The following is a 19,407-nucleotide window of genomic DNA, read 5'->3' as shown; positions in this document are numbered from 1 at the left end:
GTCTATTCTAAGGTGAATAATAGGTAAGGAATCTCTAGTGATAGAAAAGCATGTAAAATTAATAATTTTAATATTAAGGCTAGCTAATGTTTTATAAAATAATCCAAAAGTTAAGATTCTTGATTAAACACATCCGAACAAGATAGTGTAAACTAAATGCTCATAAAGAACTAAATGCTCATAAAGGTTTAAAAAAATGCAATTTGTTCCTTTGAACTAATGCAACAAATTAAATATCAATAAATAAAATATTAAAATATTAAGTAGCTTATATGAAATAATAAATAATTCATATTAATGTAGTTTCAAAAAGATTACAACTTCAAGAAAAAAATAGTACTTGGTAACTCTTTCAATGAGCATATTGAGTTACTAGGCATTTACTATAGAAGATTAAATACTTTGTTTTAATAATTTCACACATTGGATTTAGCTAGTTTTAGCATGTCTTCTACAAATGTGTTCAAATTTAAATAAGATGTACCTTCCTCCATTACTGCATTCATAGAAGCCTCCTTCAACTTCATAATATTTTCTTTTAACTTATTTCTCTTAAAACTATTCATTAAACATTTAACTGTGCTCTCCACCTCCTCCTTTGTCACCATTTTGTATTCATTTGAATCAACACCTTCAAAATCTAATCCAACTTTCCATACATCTTTGGAAAATCTACAATTGACAAATTGGTCAGAAAAATAGGGCCATCCTATCGTAGGAACTCCTAAATTGATGGCCTCCATAGTAGAGTTCCATCCATTATGTGTAAGAAATCCTCCCACTGATGAGTGGGAAAGAACCTACAACCATAGAAAATGTTAATTTAAAATATTTGTACAATTTATATGGTTTGATTTTTTTAATCAACATGTAAAATTTAGAAAAAATATAGGTCCTTGTCATATTTCATGTAGTGAACAAAATAGAATTGTAGTGAATTGTAAATTGTTTAACTTAACAATTCCACACTCAATTTGAAACCTACTTTAATTTGATTTTCCCTAGATCATTTAAATCTCATTTGTGTGAGTCATAAAAATTGTAAAACATATGTGTTGCTTATATATCTACTTATTTTTGTTTCAACATTATAAGCATTAAGGGGCATGTCTTACCAAAATAAACATTTTTTGACATCATAGTGTTAAGTTATATTTCATTAGTAGTATACATGTGACACATGTTGGGATCTATCTAATGACATAAGATTAGTTGAGTTTCATTGGTAACATGCAAGTGATCAATGGTAGAGTTTACCCGTCTCAAGAATCAAACAGTGCCATGAGTATATTAGAATGAATGTGTGTAGCTCTTGTGTTATGCCAATCTAAAGTATGGTTCTTTAGGTTTTGTTTGGTAAATAAAAATTCATGAGTGATGGTATAGGCACTTGGTTTGGGTGAAGTGACACTATATGGAATCCCATGTATAATCATTTAGTCATATTATTTCAAAGACTTGGTACAATTGGAAAATCAAATCAAATGCCTTATGTGATGCCATTTTTAAACACTTGCAACATTATGCATCTATCAAAGACTTATTTAGAGTTGATTTATTTAGTTATATGACTAATCAAAGACTTAGTATGAAATGAAAATAATAATAGTATGCGTAGGCTCCTAAAAATGTCCTCATTTAATTAGATAAATATTTTTATTTATTTAACTTTTCCTTAGTCTCTTCTTTTATCATTTAAATGTATTTATTTATTTATTTATTTTTAAGTTCATTGGCCTTTTCTTTTCCATGACTAAAGAAATATTTATTTATTAAATCATTTACTGACAAGTCTCCTATTCTACTATTAATCAAGTAAATGTTTCATTTAACTAATTCATTGTCCACTTCTTTATAATACTTACCATCAATCACTTTCACATGGATCATAATGTAAACTCTGAAGCATGTGAGAATTGATATGCATTTCTTAATTCACCATTTTCATTATATTTTCCAATATATCTAAGTTGATTGAATTCAAAGATTTGTTTGTAAAACCCAATATCTCTAACTTAATTTGTCTCCCAACCAATCTCACATCTTCATTTAAATCAACCCCTTAATCCTATTCATTCTCACCAACCCTTTTATCTTAGTCTTTAATCTTCTAATCTATTTTCTCTCAACCATTGACTCATATGAGGACCTCTATAAAAGAATATCTTTCCTCTTCATTTGGTCCTAACATTATTATTGCAATTTGGGAGCACTATTGTGATCTTTCTACTTTGTACCTTGCGTAATATCTTTTGTCAACATTGATCAATTATAGACCATTTCTTTTATGTCATCTTGTGTATGTGTTGAATAGTTAAGAGCAAATTGCATTTCTACAAGATATTAAAGGATGGGATAATATTAGACTCAAGTGTTTCATGATTGTGATGGTGTTGTTTACTATGTCAATTCATGAAGTAGATCTCTATTGATTTGTTGAATTATATCTTTCATCTTCATCTAGCCCTAACATTCTTATTGCAATTTGGGAGCACTATTGTGATCTTTCTACTTGGTACCTTGCATAATATCTTTTGTCAACATTGATCAATTATAGACCATTTCTTTTATGTCATCTTGTGTATGGGTTGAATAGCTAAAATCAAATTGTATTTCTACAAAATGTTAAAGGATAGGATAACATTGGACTCAAGTGTTTCATGATTGTGATGGTGTTGTTTATTGTGTCAATTTATGAAGTAGATCTCTATTGATTTATTGAATTACTTTGTCAATCTAAGCTTGTGGTTGCATTTAGTAAGGTTTACAAACATGCTTCACATTCAACATGCATCACTAGCCTTATGTGATGCATCATTTTTCCCTTGTGACCTTATTAGTGATGATGTCGTCATAGTTGAGATTAATCTTTAAAAAAAAGATAGGAACTACAATTATCATATCCTCATTTAAAAGTAGAATTTTAATAATAATTGGATAATACAATGTTATTAAATAAATATTGATAATAAAGTTAAATGAAAACTAATACTAAAATATACAAATGAAAAATAAATTCTTAATCTATACTATCAATGAAATAATATTTAGTATTTTAAATAAAATAATAATATTACAATGAATAAATTAATTAGTTAAATTAAATACAAGAGATAATATTGTAGAAAGTATGTTAACTTTCTAAATAGAATTTAATAATGAATAATAATAATACAAACAAGTAAGTAAATAAATAATATAAAATAGAATAATATAAATTAACTAAATCTAATGAAAAGTCAATAAATATTTAACAAATAGACATGATTCCTTAAAATTAAGATATAAAAGGGAGGAAAATTTAATTTAGAGAGTGAAAAAAAGAAGAGGAGAAATAGGAGTCCAAAAAGGAAAATTGGAAGAGGAAATTCATATGAAGAAAATAGGAAAGTAATTTTTTGAAAAGGTATCATTGATATTGAATTGATGTGAACCTTTGAAAGGATCATAATTATGAATAGTTGTGTTTTTTTAAAAATATTGTAATTATAAAGTATTAGGACTTTTCTAAATGATTTTAGTTATCAAGTGTTGTGACTTTGTAAAAGGATTATAACTATGAAGTGTTGTGACTTTTCAAAGGATTTGTATTATGAAAGGTTGTGACTCTTAGAAAAGAAGAAACAAAAAAAAAAAAAAATTATCATTTTCTTATAATTAGAAAAAGAATAATTTTAGAAAGTAAATATAGAGTTGAGATAATCTACAAGGATTAATTCATTGAAGACCCAATTAAGGATAGATCCACATGGACCAAGCAAAGAGGAAGGTAAGAAATGTATGTTTATGGATTATATTTGTTTAATTATGTCCATGAATTTATTTATATTAATGAATCATACTTGTGGATAATTTATACATATAGTGTTGGTCTCATATTGGTTTTGAAGATTAAGTGTCAACACACTTAACCAAATTCTAAGATGATGTCAAGCTATAGTATGTGCTAAGCTAGAGATTCAATAAGTGATGAATAAATTTCAAGTGACGAGCAAGATTCAAGTGTCGAGTCACTATAGGTGCCGAGAAGATTATTGATGCCGAGTGAAACAGAATTACTATAGGACCTGAAAGAGATAGAATTCCTATATGTGCCAAGCATCAGCAATTAGTAAGTGTCAAGTAACATAGAATCAGCATATGAGTTTGTGTCTTCGCAAACTTAGATGTAAACCATTTTTCTAATCAGCATGCAACCAATAAGAAAAATGGAGAAAGCATGTAACCAATAAGAAAAGTGAAAAAATTGGGCGGGAAAAGAAGAATGAATATTGATCATAGATTCATACCTAACCCTAAGTCATTGAAAACCTTTAGAAGGAGGATGAAACCCCATTATTCATGCATGAGTGAGAGTTTATGGGAAAATGCTAGTGAAGTGCAGAGGGGTGTAAAGACCTAGAAAAGGGAAGAACAACATTGTAGAATTCAGTTGATCAGAATAGAGCATCAGAACTTCAAGGAGAGACATATCAAATCAAAGAAGGATTAGAATAGATAGAGTAGAATGAGGATCTGGAATTAGCAATTGAAGATTGTAAGTCATCAAGTCAAGAATTTATAATACTCTCTAGCCATTGTATTAGGAATTAAAATCCTATGATGATATGTTGGTTTAATAGTCATGTTGTAAGCCTTTAAACAAGGTGCTAAATCCTTTAATAGGGTAACATTTCAAGTGAGTGTTTCTAAATCCTTTAACCAGGTCACTTTTAATAGGGTGTAAAGTCTTTAACAAGACAAGCCTTTCACAAGGAAGACCATTGGAAGTGGTCAAACTTTGTAACCTTAAACAATTACATATTGCTACAGTGATAATTTGTGGGTGTCATCCCCACCCCAATTTTACCTTCTCATTTTGGAGGGTTTCTGGGTGACCAAAATCTTTTGTTATCTATTTTCATGCATGTCTTTATTTTTCATGTTAAGTAGATATGTAAGATGCATGTGAATGATCTCAGCTAAATGTTTTAAAAGGTTAAAGTTAGTTACTTTTGATTCACCCCCCCCGCCACCCCACCCCTCTCAGAAGTAAACCTTCCCACTTGTATATTTCAACAATTGATATCAAAGCAAGGTTCTCACAAGAAGGAGCTTTATAGCTTGTAGAAAAAATCTAGAAATGGAAGTCTACAAACTTGGGGAGGTCATAGAAAACTAGGTGATTTATATACAACTTGCTTTACATACTTTGGAAGAAGCTAGAGGAGAACTAAGGAAATCTTTAAAGAGAAGAAGAGAGATTGTCATAGCTAAGAATGATACACAATACAAGGAGATTGACACCTCAAAATTGTTTGCAAATGAAGATTCCAAAGAGTTTGATGCAGCAATAGTAGACATAATGGAGAAGAATATAGCTCAAGTAGAAGAAATCAGAACTCTCAAGATTGAACAAGAATCGCAAGTCATGATGCTTTGTGAAGTAACTGAACAAAAGAAAAGAGCCATTGAAGATAAGGCTATGCTAAAAGAAGATAAGAGAAACCTTGCCAATAGACTAGAAGAAAAGTCAATTGAACTTGTAAGAATTTCAAACATACAGCTAGACACCCTAAGTCAGATGATGAATGCACATCATGAACTAAATGTCAAGGATATTGAGATCTCCACCCTAAAGATACAAAATGAACAACTGCAAAATGACCTGAAAAGAGAAAAGGAAATTTCAAAGAGCTTCAATAAACCTAATGAGGCCATCAAGTACTTTGAATAGCTAGTGAAATCACCAAGAGCCAGCAATGATACTTCAGGACTAGGATACACCAGCACTAAAAAAGGAGAGTCATCCAAGACTGCAAAAGAAAGAAGTAACAAAGGTAAGAACACTAAGCCTACTTATCATTTCTGTGGTAAAAAAGGACATATCTCTAATGTGTGTAGGAGAAAGAACACCCATTAGTATGAAAAACCTAAGAATGTGGGTCACTGTTACAAGTGCAACAAGCAAGGACATGAAGCACATGACTGCAAGAATAGGACTATTAGAACACCAAGATTTGAAGGTCACTGCTACAATTGCAAGAAGTATGGACATAAAGATTTTGAGTGCAAATCAAAGCCTGTGTGGACACCTAATCAACCAGCAAGAGGAAATAGTCATGGACATCACTACAATTGGGACTACAACACCAGGTATAGCTATCATTAATGTTAAGAATATGGACACATTCCTGAAAATTGCATAAGAACACACTTCAATGGAAGCTATAGTAGATGGCTCAGCTAGAATACATGCTTCAGTTGTTTGAAGACTGGTCATATTAGTAGGAATTTCCCAACAAGGTCAAAGGCACCCAACTTAGAGTTCAACAAAGGAAAAGAAAAGGTAGATGTTGAACACATTAGAGGAGAAATGAATAAGACATGGAAGAATAAAGATGGGAGCAGCACATCAAATGAAAGGATCACTTCACCTAAGAGGTCAAGTGGTCACACTTCATCCAACTAAGAAAAAAGAAGGTATGTGGAATAGATAGACAAAGCTTTATCATACATCAATTCCTAAACAAGTAAGTACTGAAAAGAATAGATCAGCATGAATAGATATGCAAAGTTAAAACTTCAAGTTTTCACCAGTGTTGTCGAGTTAGAAAAGTTGCCCTCAGATGTCGAGTAAAATCCTAGTACAAGCTAAGTTGGTAGTAGAAGCCGAGTGAACCAAAATTTTAGTTGAAGCTAAATAAGGATACTTCAATGGATGCCGAGTGGTGAAAAGACAAATGGAATTTGAGTAATGCAAAAATGCTTAAGAAGCCGAGTGGACAATTGTAAATGCACTAAGCATTAAATGCTACAAAATAAGGGTCTATGATCACATTTTGAACCATTTTTCTTCATTGTGAACAAAGAACAAAGATGAAGAAGAGTGTAGAATGATTTCAAAGAAGAGAATCCAACATTTGAGCCAATTTCAATAGTGATTCAGCATAGTTTCATCAATTCTAAGGTATTTATACTAGTGCCAAGCTATGCAGTATTACATTTTTTTTGTATTGAAACCCTAGATTGCACAAACGGCCTCCAATTTTAGGAAACCATAGGAGAAAGAGCCATTTTAGGTCCAACTATAACAAATGAAGTGAAACAACCTGATTTCTAGCCAATCCCTGAAGTGGCATACAAAAATGACCCAGCCAGAGCCTTATATGTTATACCTCCTAAGGCAGTTATGGTCCAAGATGTTAGGAGATGTTACAACTATAAGATAGGAGCCATTGGATACATGGAGATGAGACAAGAATATGAGAAATTGTGTGAAAATGGATTTTTAAAAGAAGAATACCAAATCATTGAGAATAAGGGTTTGACTCGTGCCCTAGAATTCTCCACTGTTTTTAAAATTGAATTGATCAAGATAGTGCTCAGCAAAAATCATGATGGAAGTTTGTGGCTAGAAGATGGCCTAGTGAAAATAACAAAGAGTATTGTACACAGAGTAATAGGGTATCCAACCCTAGATCAGCCAAAGACCCTCAGAAGTGATTCTAAGGAAGCAATTGAGAAGAACACAAGTGCTAGATGGAACAAGAGAGGAATGACTATTGATACTATCCAAGAATGTCTTGTTGAATTTGCTATTAGGATTATTTCTCACAAGTTTTATCAATCTAGTAGACTTAACAGTGTACCTTGCATTGCAGTGGATGTTGGTTACAAATTAGTGAAGAAGGATCATACTTATGATCTTGCAGAATTGCAATTGCAACAAATCAATGAGAACTTAGTAGTAATAAGGAGAACCAAGGGAGCACAATGCAAATTTGGTGCAATTTGATTTGTATATTTTTCTATGTACAAAATGAATTTCCATCCTTGGGTAAAGTTAGTTCAAAAACCAATAGGTCTATAGTAGCTCAAGTGAATGAATATATTGAACAAATGGGAGCTAATTTTGAAACTCTTATGACCAGCTATTTTGAAGATTTCAAGAAATCCATAGAACAGAAGCTAAGGATACCATTTTCATTGGTAGAACAACATGTAAATGATGTATGTTTTCTTGTAGATATTGATTATACCTGCATATAAGCAACCATACCAAGGGTTAGATGGATATGACCTCTTGGATATGAGATAAATATAGATGAAGCATTTTCAGCTATAACAACACTATTAGCAGAAGAAGTGGACAAGAGTGCACCACATTTTGGGACTTATGATGTGGTGAGATCAAAGGTGGACATGGAATTGAAGACTACCTCCACATTGAAGAAGAAGGATAAATTGGTAAAGAAGTTAAAGGAAAAATTTGGTAAGGGCATTGTTGAAGAAGAAGAAGATGAAGAGGAAAAAGATGATGAAGATGAACAAGGACAAGAACCATTAGCTTTAACCCAAGGCACGGGTGAAGATGTAGAAGAAGAAGAAGGTGTCAAGTAGGAAGCACCCAAGGCTGAACCTAAGAAGAGAAATGCACAAAAACAACCTATTGCACAGCCCAAAGGGAAGAAGAAAGCAGCTAAGTTGAGCCCAGCCAAGCCTACTACAAGGCTTCAAGGGAAACAACCAAAGTGGCTAAGGAACAGGAGAAGTAAAAAGCCACAAAGCAAGGAGGGCCTGCAGAAAAGAAAAGAACAAAATATGTTGCACCCCCAGAGCCAGATGAAGAAAGGACAAAATCTGACAATGATGAATTCAGAGTGGTAAGTCATACCATCAAATCAGACCTTGAAAATGTTTGTGATAACATTAGAGATAATTTAGATTTAATTGGGTTGAAAACCATTGATTTTAATAAATTGAGTAGAGAAGAGTAGAACATAGTGGAAGAGTCTATCTACAATATGATGGCCAAGTTCAAGACTACTCCACTTGAACTTGTTGAAAATAAATGGCATTATTGCTTAAATATGGAGAAGGAAATAAGGGAGTCAACATTAGCTCATGTAATGTGAGACCTTACAAAAGGTCAAATAAGTAAGGCTAGTAAGAAACATGGGAGCAAATTTGCACCTAAATATAGAGCCTTTAGCATTTTATAGAATAAAATTGAGGATGTTGTAAAGAAATCCACACAAATGTGAAAATTGATTTATGGGTTAGCAACAGTCAAAGAAGGCCAAGAAGATCCCTTTGAGGGAAGAAATGATGGTGAAGAAGAAGAGGAAAATGAGAAGGAGGAAATGAGAGAAAGAGAAAGAGAAAGAAGAGGTAATAGTGGAGGAGAAGGCATAGAAAGGTGATGAGGCAACAATTGAGGAGCAGTAATAAGAACAGAGTGTCCAAGACACACAAATGCCACCACCTAGTCCTCCACATGCACCACCTACATCTGCAAAGAAATTAATTGTAAAGGATGTTCTTGACACCTCAGGTCAGAACATCAATCCATTAACTATAGAGGATCTCAAAAAGATCCTTCACCAAACAACATTGCAATCACAGTTGTGCACAAATCTTATTTTGGTGAGTGTAGAAGAGTTACAAAATGCTATAGCTAAAATAACTAAGGAGAAGGTGAGCACACAAGAACCACCTTCACAACCTCCTATAGCTGCAAGTGATCAACCGAAAGAGCAGGCAGCACAAGACACAACTGCTAAGGTTGATTCCATAGTGACAATAACTTCAACTATCAAGTAACTAGCAAAGGAGTAAATAGGACAAAAGGACCCTACAACACAAATTCAAGGTGCACCTCCTCAAATCATTGTAATTGATCAAGGCAGAAGTGAAGAAGATAAGGAAGAGGAGAAAACCCTCAAGGAAAGAGAGTAAGAGGCAATATAGACATTGGTTAATTTTCCTACTACAGGGACTCCTACCAAGTAGTCTATCACTGATACAGTGCCACTGCAAATATCAATACCAGGCTCGAGCTCCACCAAGGTAGCAAGGGTACTTCGCTATGGAGGCCCTGCACTTGATGAAGAGATAGTCATACCAATTTATGACTACAAGACAATGAACTTAGCATAGATAAATGAAGTGTAAGAGGCACTAGAGAGGAAGAATAAATAGGAGATACTTGGGAATGAGTCTAGACAGAGGCAAGCATTAATAGAAATCAACGACATCTTCCTTGATGCATTTAGCTTGCTAGCACCTGATGAAACAAAGCCCATCATGGAGCAACTATCCAATATAGTGGACTAGGTACAAAATGAAGACCTTGATACCAATGTTAAATTATTAGAATGGTCTAAAAAGAAATTTCAAATGAAGGTTAATGAAAAGATATCTAGTGAGATAGCACAATCACAAGTGGAATTGGCTAGGAAGGTTGAGAAGGTGAAAACAGTACTTGAGAACATATTCTCATTGTACTCCAAACTATGTGATTCCTCATATTTCACACAAGAGACTAGCTAGAGAATATTGAGCTTGGAGAGGAATCTTAAGATATTAAGCACACATCTGCCTAAGGATCCAGCTAAAAGTGAGAAGCATTTTGCCACAACGCTTCACACTCAGAAGTAGTTAGTTGTATTAACAATAGAAGAGGCTAACGTTAAGGCCAAACTAATACAGATTTAGTCTACAATCACCCCATGTCTAGAAGTATTACATAACGATATGGCCTATGCAGAGAATGTTTTGAAGAAAGATCCAAATCTTTCTATAGTAAAAGGCCTTGTACACCTTGCAGCATAGACAATCATCCAGCTCAAAGCACTAAAAATTGCCTTAGACAACTAGGATGCCTCTTTGAAGATAATAATGGAGGTAAATAAAACATTTCTGGCTAAATATTTCATTCATTCTTAGGACCCTTTGACATACGTGTCAAAAATGAGGAGATATAATAAAGATAGGAGATAATAAGAATGGGGGAGATAATACATTATGTAGGTAAAGGGGGAGATATAATAATTTGGGGGAGATAATAAATGAGACCCAAAGGAGAAAGAATACAAAGAATACCCAAAGAGGGAGATATTCAAATTTTGAGATAAGGAAATAAAGCCAAAAGCCAAAAGGATAACAAAAACTGCAAGCAGATATGAAAAAGGGGGAGCAGAAACATAGGGGGAGTACAAACAGAGCAGATACAGACAAAAATAGAGGTGACGGAATGATAAGGTAGATAATCGAAACAACATGAGACAAATTTAGCTTAAAGAATTTTTAATACAGAAATGGCACATTAGCTCAAAGGGAGTTACAAATTTTCAAGGTATATAATCTTCTACAAAATTTTGAACAAGTTTTTGAAGTTTTGTACATATGCCGAATAGAATGTGTAGCATACTCATAGAGATCAGATTCATAATGTTTAGTTAAGTGTTTTTGCCACTCATGTCAAAGGGGGAGATTGTTGGTCTCAGATTGGTTTTGACAATTGAGTGTCAACACACTTAACCAGTTTTTAAGATGGTGTCAAGCTATAGTATGTGTCGAGCTAGAGATTCAAAAAGTGTCGAGTAAACTTCAGGTGTCGAGCAAGATTCAAGTGCCAAGTGATAAGTGATGCCGAGTCACTATAAGTGCCGAGCACGGTATTGATGCCGAGGGAACAGAATTCATATAGGAGTCGAGAGAGACATAATTCCTATATGTGTCGAGCATTAGCATTTAGTAAGTTTTGAGTAATACTGAATCAACATATGAGTTTTTGTCTTCACAAACCCAAATGTAAATCATTTTTGAGTTGACTCAGGATGAATCTTGAAGGATCTTAAAGATAAGATCAAATCTTTTACATGCCCTACGTAATCAGCATGTAGCCAATAAGAAAAATGGAGAATGCATTCAACCAATAAGAAAAGTGAAAGAATCGGGAAAAGAAGAATGAATATTGATCATAGATTCATACCTAACCCTAGGTCTTCAAAAACCTTTAAAAGGAGGACGGAACCCCATTATTCGTGCATGAGTGAGAGTTTATGGGAGAATTCTAGCGAAGTGCAGAGGGGTGTAAAGACTTAGAAAAGGGAAGAACAACATTGCAAAATTCAATTGATCATAATAGAGCATCAGAACTTCGAGGAGAGACATATCAGATCAAAGAAGGCTCAAAACAAATAGAGCAGAACAAGGATCTAGAATCAGCAATTGAAGATTGCAAGTCATCAGGTCAAGACTTTCAAATACTCTCTAGCCATTGTATTAGGAATGAAAATCCTATGATGATAGGTTGGTTTAACAGCCATGTTGTAAGCCTTTAAACATGGTGTTAAATCCTTTAATAGGGTAACATTCCAAGTGAGTGTTTGTAAATCTTTTAACAAGGTTGCTTTTAAGAGGGTGTAAAGTCTTTAACAGGACAGGCCTTTCATAGGGAAAACCATTGGAAGTGGTCAAACTTTGTAACCTTAAACAGTTATATAATTGTTGCAGTGATAATTTGTGGGTGTCATCCCCACCTCAGTTTTACCTTCTCGTTTTGGAGGGTTTCTGGGTGACTAAAATCTTGTGTTATCTATTTTCATGCATATTTTTATTTTTCATGTTAAGTAGATATGTAAGATGCATATGAATGATCTCAGCTAAAGGTTTTGAAAGGTTAAAGTTAGTTACTTCTAATTCACACCCCCACCGCCCCCCAAAAGTAAACCTTCCCACTTGTAAATTTCAACATACAGATATGTGTATGTAAAGCTAAGATTTGAAATGGATAACACACATGACTTAATGGTTAGTGGTTTAAGATCAAGATAATCCCCTTTTAGATTAATAAATAATCTAAAATACATAATCTTAATGTTCATTAAAGGTTACTTGATCAATGAAATCTCTTATGGGGAGAAGATTTGATCATAATTTCTATAGTGGTAGTGTTAGAGATGGGCATAACCACGCATTTGGTTGACATGATGAAGTAGATCATAAAGTTTCAATGTCAGTATCAGAGATGGGTATAACTACCCATTTGGCTAACATAATAGAAATGGACACGTAGTGTTGGTATTAGAGATAGGTGGAATGTCCATTTGGCAAAACACTACCTAAAAGGATATGACCTTTATAATGTTGGAACATGCGAGAAAATTTATCTCCATCTTACCAACATGCTTGAGGAAATATAATGGTAAGAATATTATGATGGTGTCAACATATGCATATGTGAGCCTTAAGAGGTGCACTCTAGACAAGACAATTGATTATCTAAGAGTTAAGAAACATGATCTAGAGACGTTTTTAAGGTTCGGGTTTAAGCTAGAGGGTAGAAAAGTAAGATCCTAACTTTTAACTAAGATTTGTTTTAACTTTTAAGGTTTGGGTTTAAGCTAGAGGGTTTAACTAAGATTTGTTATTATTAAGATCCTAACTTTTATTCGTGCAAGTTTTGCCAACTCTAGCAACAATGACGTATGAGATTCAATGTTGGCAATCTTCTTTTTAGCTTAGATGTTAGTGAACAAGGAAAAGGAGAAGATGTTCACACTAAAGTTGCAACCACCTTCATTTTGTCATCCAATCACACTGAGAATACTTTCCTTGCATGAACCAATCATTATATGGGTGCAAGTCATTAGAACATGAAATGGTTACTATGTAGTTTTAGACTATACATTTTGGTACATTGTGTTGGGAGATTGGTCCTTCTATCCCCTCTAGGTGAAGGTATTGTTCAACATAGACAGATGGATTTGTGACATGTTGTCTCTAGTTGTTCTGACGTTCATTGGAAGCTCGATCTTTTGGTGAAACAACAACTGTGAGTCCAACAAGTGGTATCAAAGCACCGAGTTATTGGTTCAAATCCCTCATATCATGCTAAGGAGGCGATTGTTGGGAGGTTTGTGCCTATTTCTCCTCTAGGTGAAGGTATCGTTCAACATAGATTGGTGGATTGGTGACATGTGCTTAACCACCTCCTGTGGATCCTTGTCTTTGATTGGTGTAACTACAACAATGATTGCAATACATTGATGGCATGTAACTAGCATTTTGATTGAAATGTATGCACTATCATAGTATTCTATATGATTGAAATAAAAATCGTAGTTCAATTGGTGGTTAAGGTTGAAAACATCATTCCAATTGTGTAGATAATTTTTTCCGATATTTGATAAATGAACTACAATGCTTCTTATTCTCATCAAGAGATAAGTGAGTAAGGCCATTACTAATGAACCATTTGAGGAGTTGGTTTGAGTTTAGAGATTTCTCTTGTTATATAACCTTACCTTATTTAGTGTGAGAGATGCATTTATCTAATTAGTAATAAATTGCAAGATCAATCAAGAAAATGTTATTAAACTTAGATCATATAAGAATGTAGCGATTATTTAAGAGATACTATAAATCATTAAATGTTAGTATTATAGCTGCAGGGATTGGAATCTAACACGCTGTAAATCATTAAAATCAGATAACTCTTTTTCCAGAAAAAATATAGTAGGTTTTGTATGGTGGCACTTAATATGTTAATGCACAGACATTAAAAACACATTAAAACTACTTACCTCCAACTGATTTGTCCAGCTAACAATCAAGGCACGATCCTTGGTTCGATCAATGAAGCCCTCTGGTAAATCCACGGATTCGCCTTCTGCCATGTCAGATCTCAGAACCCACAAGAAGGGGCAACCAGAAGCTTCTAGTCCAAGAGCCAGTTCATGCAATTGCTCTTCGGATTTCACAGCAATGCTACCAAAGGAAACATATAACACTGATTGCTTTGGTTGAGTGTCTAGCCATTGGAGGCAGCTTTTATCTTCTTCCCACATGCTGTACATGGAATTTTTCCCCTCCAAGAAATTTGGAAGATAAACAGGACCTACTGCCAGAGCAGGGCAGCCATTAAAGCTGAGACCCATCTGTGCTTCTTTGCCTCCTTCCAACTCATCAAAAGTGTTTACCAGTATGTAATCTGCTGTGGTTTGGTGGCGAGATTCATACAGAAAGGCACTGTAAATCCTTTCAGAGATGTGTTGTTCTCTGTAGAAGGAGGGCAAGTCTGTTGGTCTGATTGGTGGGAGTTTTCCAGGAAGACATGTAATTTGTTTCTCCTTGGATTTCAAGTCCTCGTCTACAATAGCAATGCAAAAATGTATTTTAGAAAAGAACATGACACTAATTTCACTGCAATAAAAGCAATTCTTCTTAGATTGAACAATGTCCGCATAGTGGATAGATTGATTATTGAGTGGGATTTGAAATATTGAACTAAAATTAATATAAATTGAAAAACTTATAACATATCTCATATGTTTCTCTCAGTGCACCAGATATGTTCTGTTTAATTGTAAATAGTCATAGCCATTTTGAATCTCTTAAATGGAATGGACATCACTTATCGAAAATTCAACCTTTCATTCACCCTGTTTTGCTCTGTTTTTCATTGAACAACGTATTCACCATAAAGACCGGAAAAAAAAAAGGAAAGAAAAAAGAGAAAAAGAAAAGAAAAAATTACCCCATAATGCATCAAACATGAATATTAATCTCTATCACACACCCGAATTTTTTTTATATCCCAGAATGCATCAAACATGAATATTAATGTCTATCACACACAAGTCATATTAATTGTTAAGTTGTAAACTTACACTGCTCCGGCTGTATACATCTGTTTATATTTTTTAATTGTACTCTGCTGTTTTTCATATATTACATTACAAAGCTGCTGAGTACATGCATTTAGGTGGAGTAAATTTCTACTATCTCTAAAGTAGTTTAGAGACTTCTAATACTAGAGAGATCTATAACTAATTTATTCTTCCTATTTACAAGCTCTATGATAAGGAAAACAATTCTGCAAAGAGAGATATTATAACTGATATAGAGAATGATGTTAAATACAGAACGTTAAAATTAATATTTTGTACAGGGATGTATTAGAACAGGTGTCAAGGCATTTCTTTTAGTTGAATTGGATCTAGTCACAAGACAAATAGAAATATTTGTACTCAAAAATTCTGTTTAAAATGAATACCTTTTTAAACAGATTTAATTTATTATTGTTATTTAATTTTTAAATGAATTGATTTTCAAACCTCCAACATTTTATTTTATTTATTTATTTTCCTCTTTTACCCAATTTTCTTTTACAGGTTGTATCGTTTGATATTCTATATTTGACAAAATCAGGACATCCAATATTACTGGAGCGTACTTTCTGCACATGCTGTAAGGAGATATTTTTCTTCTGGTACTATTTGCTTTCTGTCGACTCAGGGAACAGTAAGTGTACTTTAGGTCATTTTACTGAACAGGTAAATGCTCCTTTAAGTTGGTTGATAGAATATTAAGCTTTTCATGCCCTGTTTGGCTTATCTTGATGTAAACAAGCGAAATTGATGTATGGAATGTTTGCAACTATAACTGTCTGGATGTACAATAGACATAGACTAAGTCCATGTCTTTCTCTTATTGCAATTCAAACTACAGTTAAACTCTATCACGTGTGCGCATGATTGAATATGTCTCCAAACACATGACAAAGTTGTTGAGTGTTAGTGCTGTCCCATTACACCATCCACATGTACGCTAAGTCCTCTATTTAGTGAGGCTATCTAATCTGTATTATTGTGTTTTCATTTATTATTTACTGTCACCATTTTCTTTGTTTTCTATTTTACAATACAATCAACAAACAGCAAAACTATATTGAGTTCACTGAGTGAGTAATATAAAAACTCTACAGGTATCCCACCTAAGCAATTGTATAGTTGGACAAAATTCTAGATATCTTAAATTGCTTATTACTATTTGAAAAAGAATGATGCAGTTTTCCTGTATTTTTGTATCGACCTTTAGAATCATTTTGTTTGATTCATTATCAAGACAAAACAAAAAAAAGAAACTGTTTCTTTTTTTTTTCAGCTATTCTCATCCTGATAATAGATCAGAGAGTGTGATTTCAGACATAAATGCAAAAATACTGCCCATAATAAAATCCAGAAAAAAGCATTATTTTCATGCCTTGCTTAGCTTATTTTCAAGTAAACAAATTGATGTATGGAATATTTGGAAGCACAACAGTAGAATGTATGAACAACAAACAGTAAAACTATGTTGAGCACACTGGGTGAGTGATGTAAACACTCATACCTATCTCCCACTGAAGAATTTACACAGTTACAGTAAATTCTAGATGCCTCAGATTTCTAATTACTTAGAAAAAATTTTAAAATTAGTATTTTAGTCTTAGAGTGATGCAGTTTTTATTCAATTTGATTGTGTGCAGTATATTTGCATCAACCTTTTAAATTACATTCCATAATCTATTATCAGGATAAAAAGAGCTAAAAAATTGCTCTATTTTATTTCGACTAACTCTTCTCATGCTGATATGAGTTCAGAGAATGTCATTGAAGACATTGATAAAAAAACACTTCACACAATCAAATTCAGAAAATACTGTAACACTCTGAAAACTATAATACATTAAAAAATCTCGTTACATTAACTTAATATCTTTTTACACCTGCCCTACATGAGAAAACAATATTAAATTAGACAAGACATGAGAGATTTATAACAATCAAATTCAATATAACAGTGACAATCTCTTGAATTGTGGAAATCTATAGCCTGGTATGATTAAGACGTGATCATAAAGGAAATACCTTTAACAGGAATATAGCCTTGAGAAAAGAGGAAATTAGCGTTACTCTGAATGACGGCATATGCAGTACAAGTAGTCCAGAACACAACTCTCGGCACCCCGAGATTTTTACACACCTCCGCCGTGCAAGAAAAAAAGCTATCCGAAATAATGCAAGTGATTGGGGGTACAACTTCAGATTCATTTGCTGCAGTTAACAGAATTTCCAAAGCAGGGCCCAATTTTTGCAGAGCAAAGAAAAGGTCCCCAAGTTGGGCAGTTCGGCCATGATCAGGCGGTAAGCCGTCGGGGACAGTCAAAAACCGAAATTTGAAGCCCCTTTGTTGAATCTCACGGTCACGTGCAGCTGCATCTTTGGAAGATGCTTTCAAAAGCCGCTGATCCATCCATTCAGTGGTTACAAAAGTTATGAAGAATCCTCGCATGGCCAGCAGCTCAGCAAGATTCATCAGTGGATTCAGATGGCCTTGTGCGGGAAATGACACGATTACTGCGTGCAAAACATTCATTTTGAGGCCTCTGTTTTCAAACCAGAGCACTAAAACATCAAGAGCATAATATACCCAAATAATTGTAAGCCCGTATGTTTATCTGATCCTTGATGAATCCCCTTTGGCCACTCTTATCTAACACCAGTTCAGTTAGCCCAACAAGTCGGGTTGAAAGAACTCAGAAATTTGTGTTACATTTTTAATTCTTTCCGTTCCGTATGAGATTTGAACATCGAGTTACAGTATAATAACTGTTTTTTTTCGTTTTTAAAGTAAAATATTGATCAAACTTTTCAGCTCTTATCATCACAGTCAATCAAATTTCCAATCTTGGTAAGTATCCATTATAAACCTTCTTTTACCGACTCTATTTAGTATTCATCAGGAGACTCTAGAAACAGGATTCAAACCATTGACTTCTGATTAGCATGCACTCATCAGTCTTAACAAGATTTCCTAATCTCATCAGTGTGGATTGTGGAAATCTGATTATGTTAAGTGTGAATTTTGTTTTACATCATTTTTAGAATGGCATTTTGTAGTCCGTCTTTAAGATGATACAAATCTAAACGAGAAAAAGAAAATTGATTGAATGGTTGATTGACGGCCAAGATGCATTAAAGACTTGCAGAAGTGGGGGTTGAAAGAGATATTAGCCACCATATTTTAGATTCTTAGCTGAATAGAAAAGAATTTCTCAGCTGTCCTTTAGTTGACCAGGTTGTAAGCGATCTTTTACTTCAATTCTCGAATACCAAATACTTCAAATCAAAGTTGTTTTTCTTGGTTGTATTGAAAAAGCGTTCGTCTTTACAGAATGAGATGCCAATATATCATTGAATAATCTACAAAATTACTTTAGAACATCTGCTGGAACGTGGGTGTACATTATGGTAAAATGTATATATGAATTTGTAAAATGTTACAGAGATTGACCAATCATTTTAAGCACAACGAACAAAACGTCCCCAGCAGGAAGCTCATTTTTCAAAAATTGTTATTTAAATTGAGCATCTTTGAAATTTTTGGAGGAGACGTCCGCAAGATAAGATCTGCAAGAAACGCCAAGATTTGGTCTGCAATGACCGATGAATCACTCTCTGTGATATTGTTTGTCTGTTCTCGGATAAAGATGTTTAGATACCTATGAGATGATAAGGCTAGGGTCCTATGTGTACCTGTCCCGGAGATTTTTTAGGCGTATTGAAAAAGGGAAGCGGTCCTATGGATTTATATTTGAATCCTTTTTAGTTCCTAAAGTGATTGTTTCGTGAATTTTGAAAATAAAAGATTATATTTCTTTGTAAATTTGTTTAGTGGGATTATTTTCTTTTGGTGGGAAAATGAAGAGTAGGTTGTTGACAAATGGCATAAATCTTCCCTCAGCTGGTGGGGCTAAATCCAGCCTCATCCCATTTTCACCCATTCAAATTGAGAAGGCTAGAAGTCCGGGGC

At 33.7% G+C, this 19,407-nt stretch overlaps 1 protein-coding gene across 1 annotated transcript; it reads right to left on the bottom strand.

Moving 5' to 3' along the window:
* Positions 1 to 268: 268 nt before the first annotated feature.
* On the bottom strand, positions 269 to 18,122 carry LOC149541698 (7-deoxyloganetin glucosyltransferase-like). Its single transcript, XM_089796106.1, has 3 exons — positions 17,463 to 18,122; positions 14,355 to 14,920; positions 269 to 800 (listed from the first exon to the last, which is right to left on the bottom strand). Exons 1-3 carry the CDS (start codon positions 17,968 to 17,970, stop codon positions 417 to 419), a joined length of 1,458 nt encoding a protein of 485 aa, XP_089652232.1. The 5' UTR covers positions 17,971 to 18,122; the 3' UTR covers positions 269 to 416.
* Positions 18,123 to 19,407: the final 1,285 nt, after the last annotated feature.

This window comes from Cupressus sempervirens, chromosome 8 (assembly GCF_028749045.1).
Source record: "Cupressus sempervirens isolate cs-2001-9-10 chromosome 8, ASM2874904v1, whole genome shotgun sequence".
NCBI classification, from domain to species: Eukaryota; Viridiplantae; Streptophyta; class Pinopsida; order Cupressales; family Cupressaceae; genus Cupressus; species Cupressus sempervirens.
The sequence above is the reverse complement of the archived record's forward strand: the minus strand, read 5'-3'. Positions and strand labels throughout refer to the sequence as shown.

Coding starts and splice junctions, on each gene's coding strand:
- LOC149541698 (XM_089796106.1), bottom strand. CDS start 17,970: ATGAATGTTTTGCACGCAGTAATCGTGTCATTTCCCGCACAAGGCCAT. Junction 14,921..17,462: donor AGGCTATATTCCTGTTAAAG/GTATTTCCTTTA, acceptor TTGCTATTGTAG/ACGAGGACTTGAAATCCAAG. Junction 801..14,354: donor GCTGGACAAATCAGTTGGAG/GTAAGTAGTTTT, acceptor CTATGGTTGTAG/GTTCTTTCCCACTCATCAGT.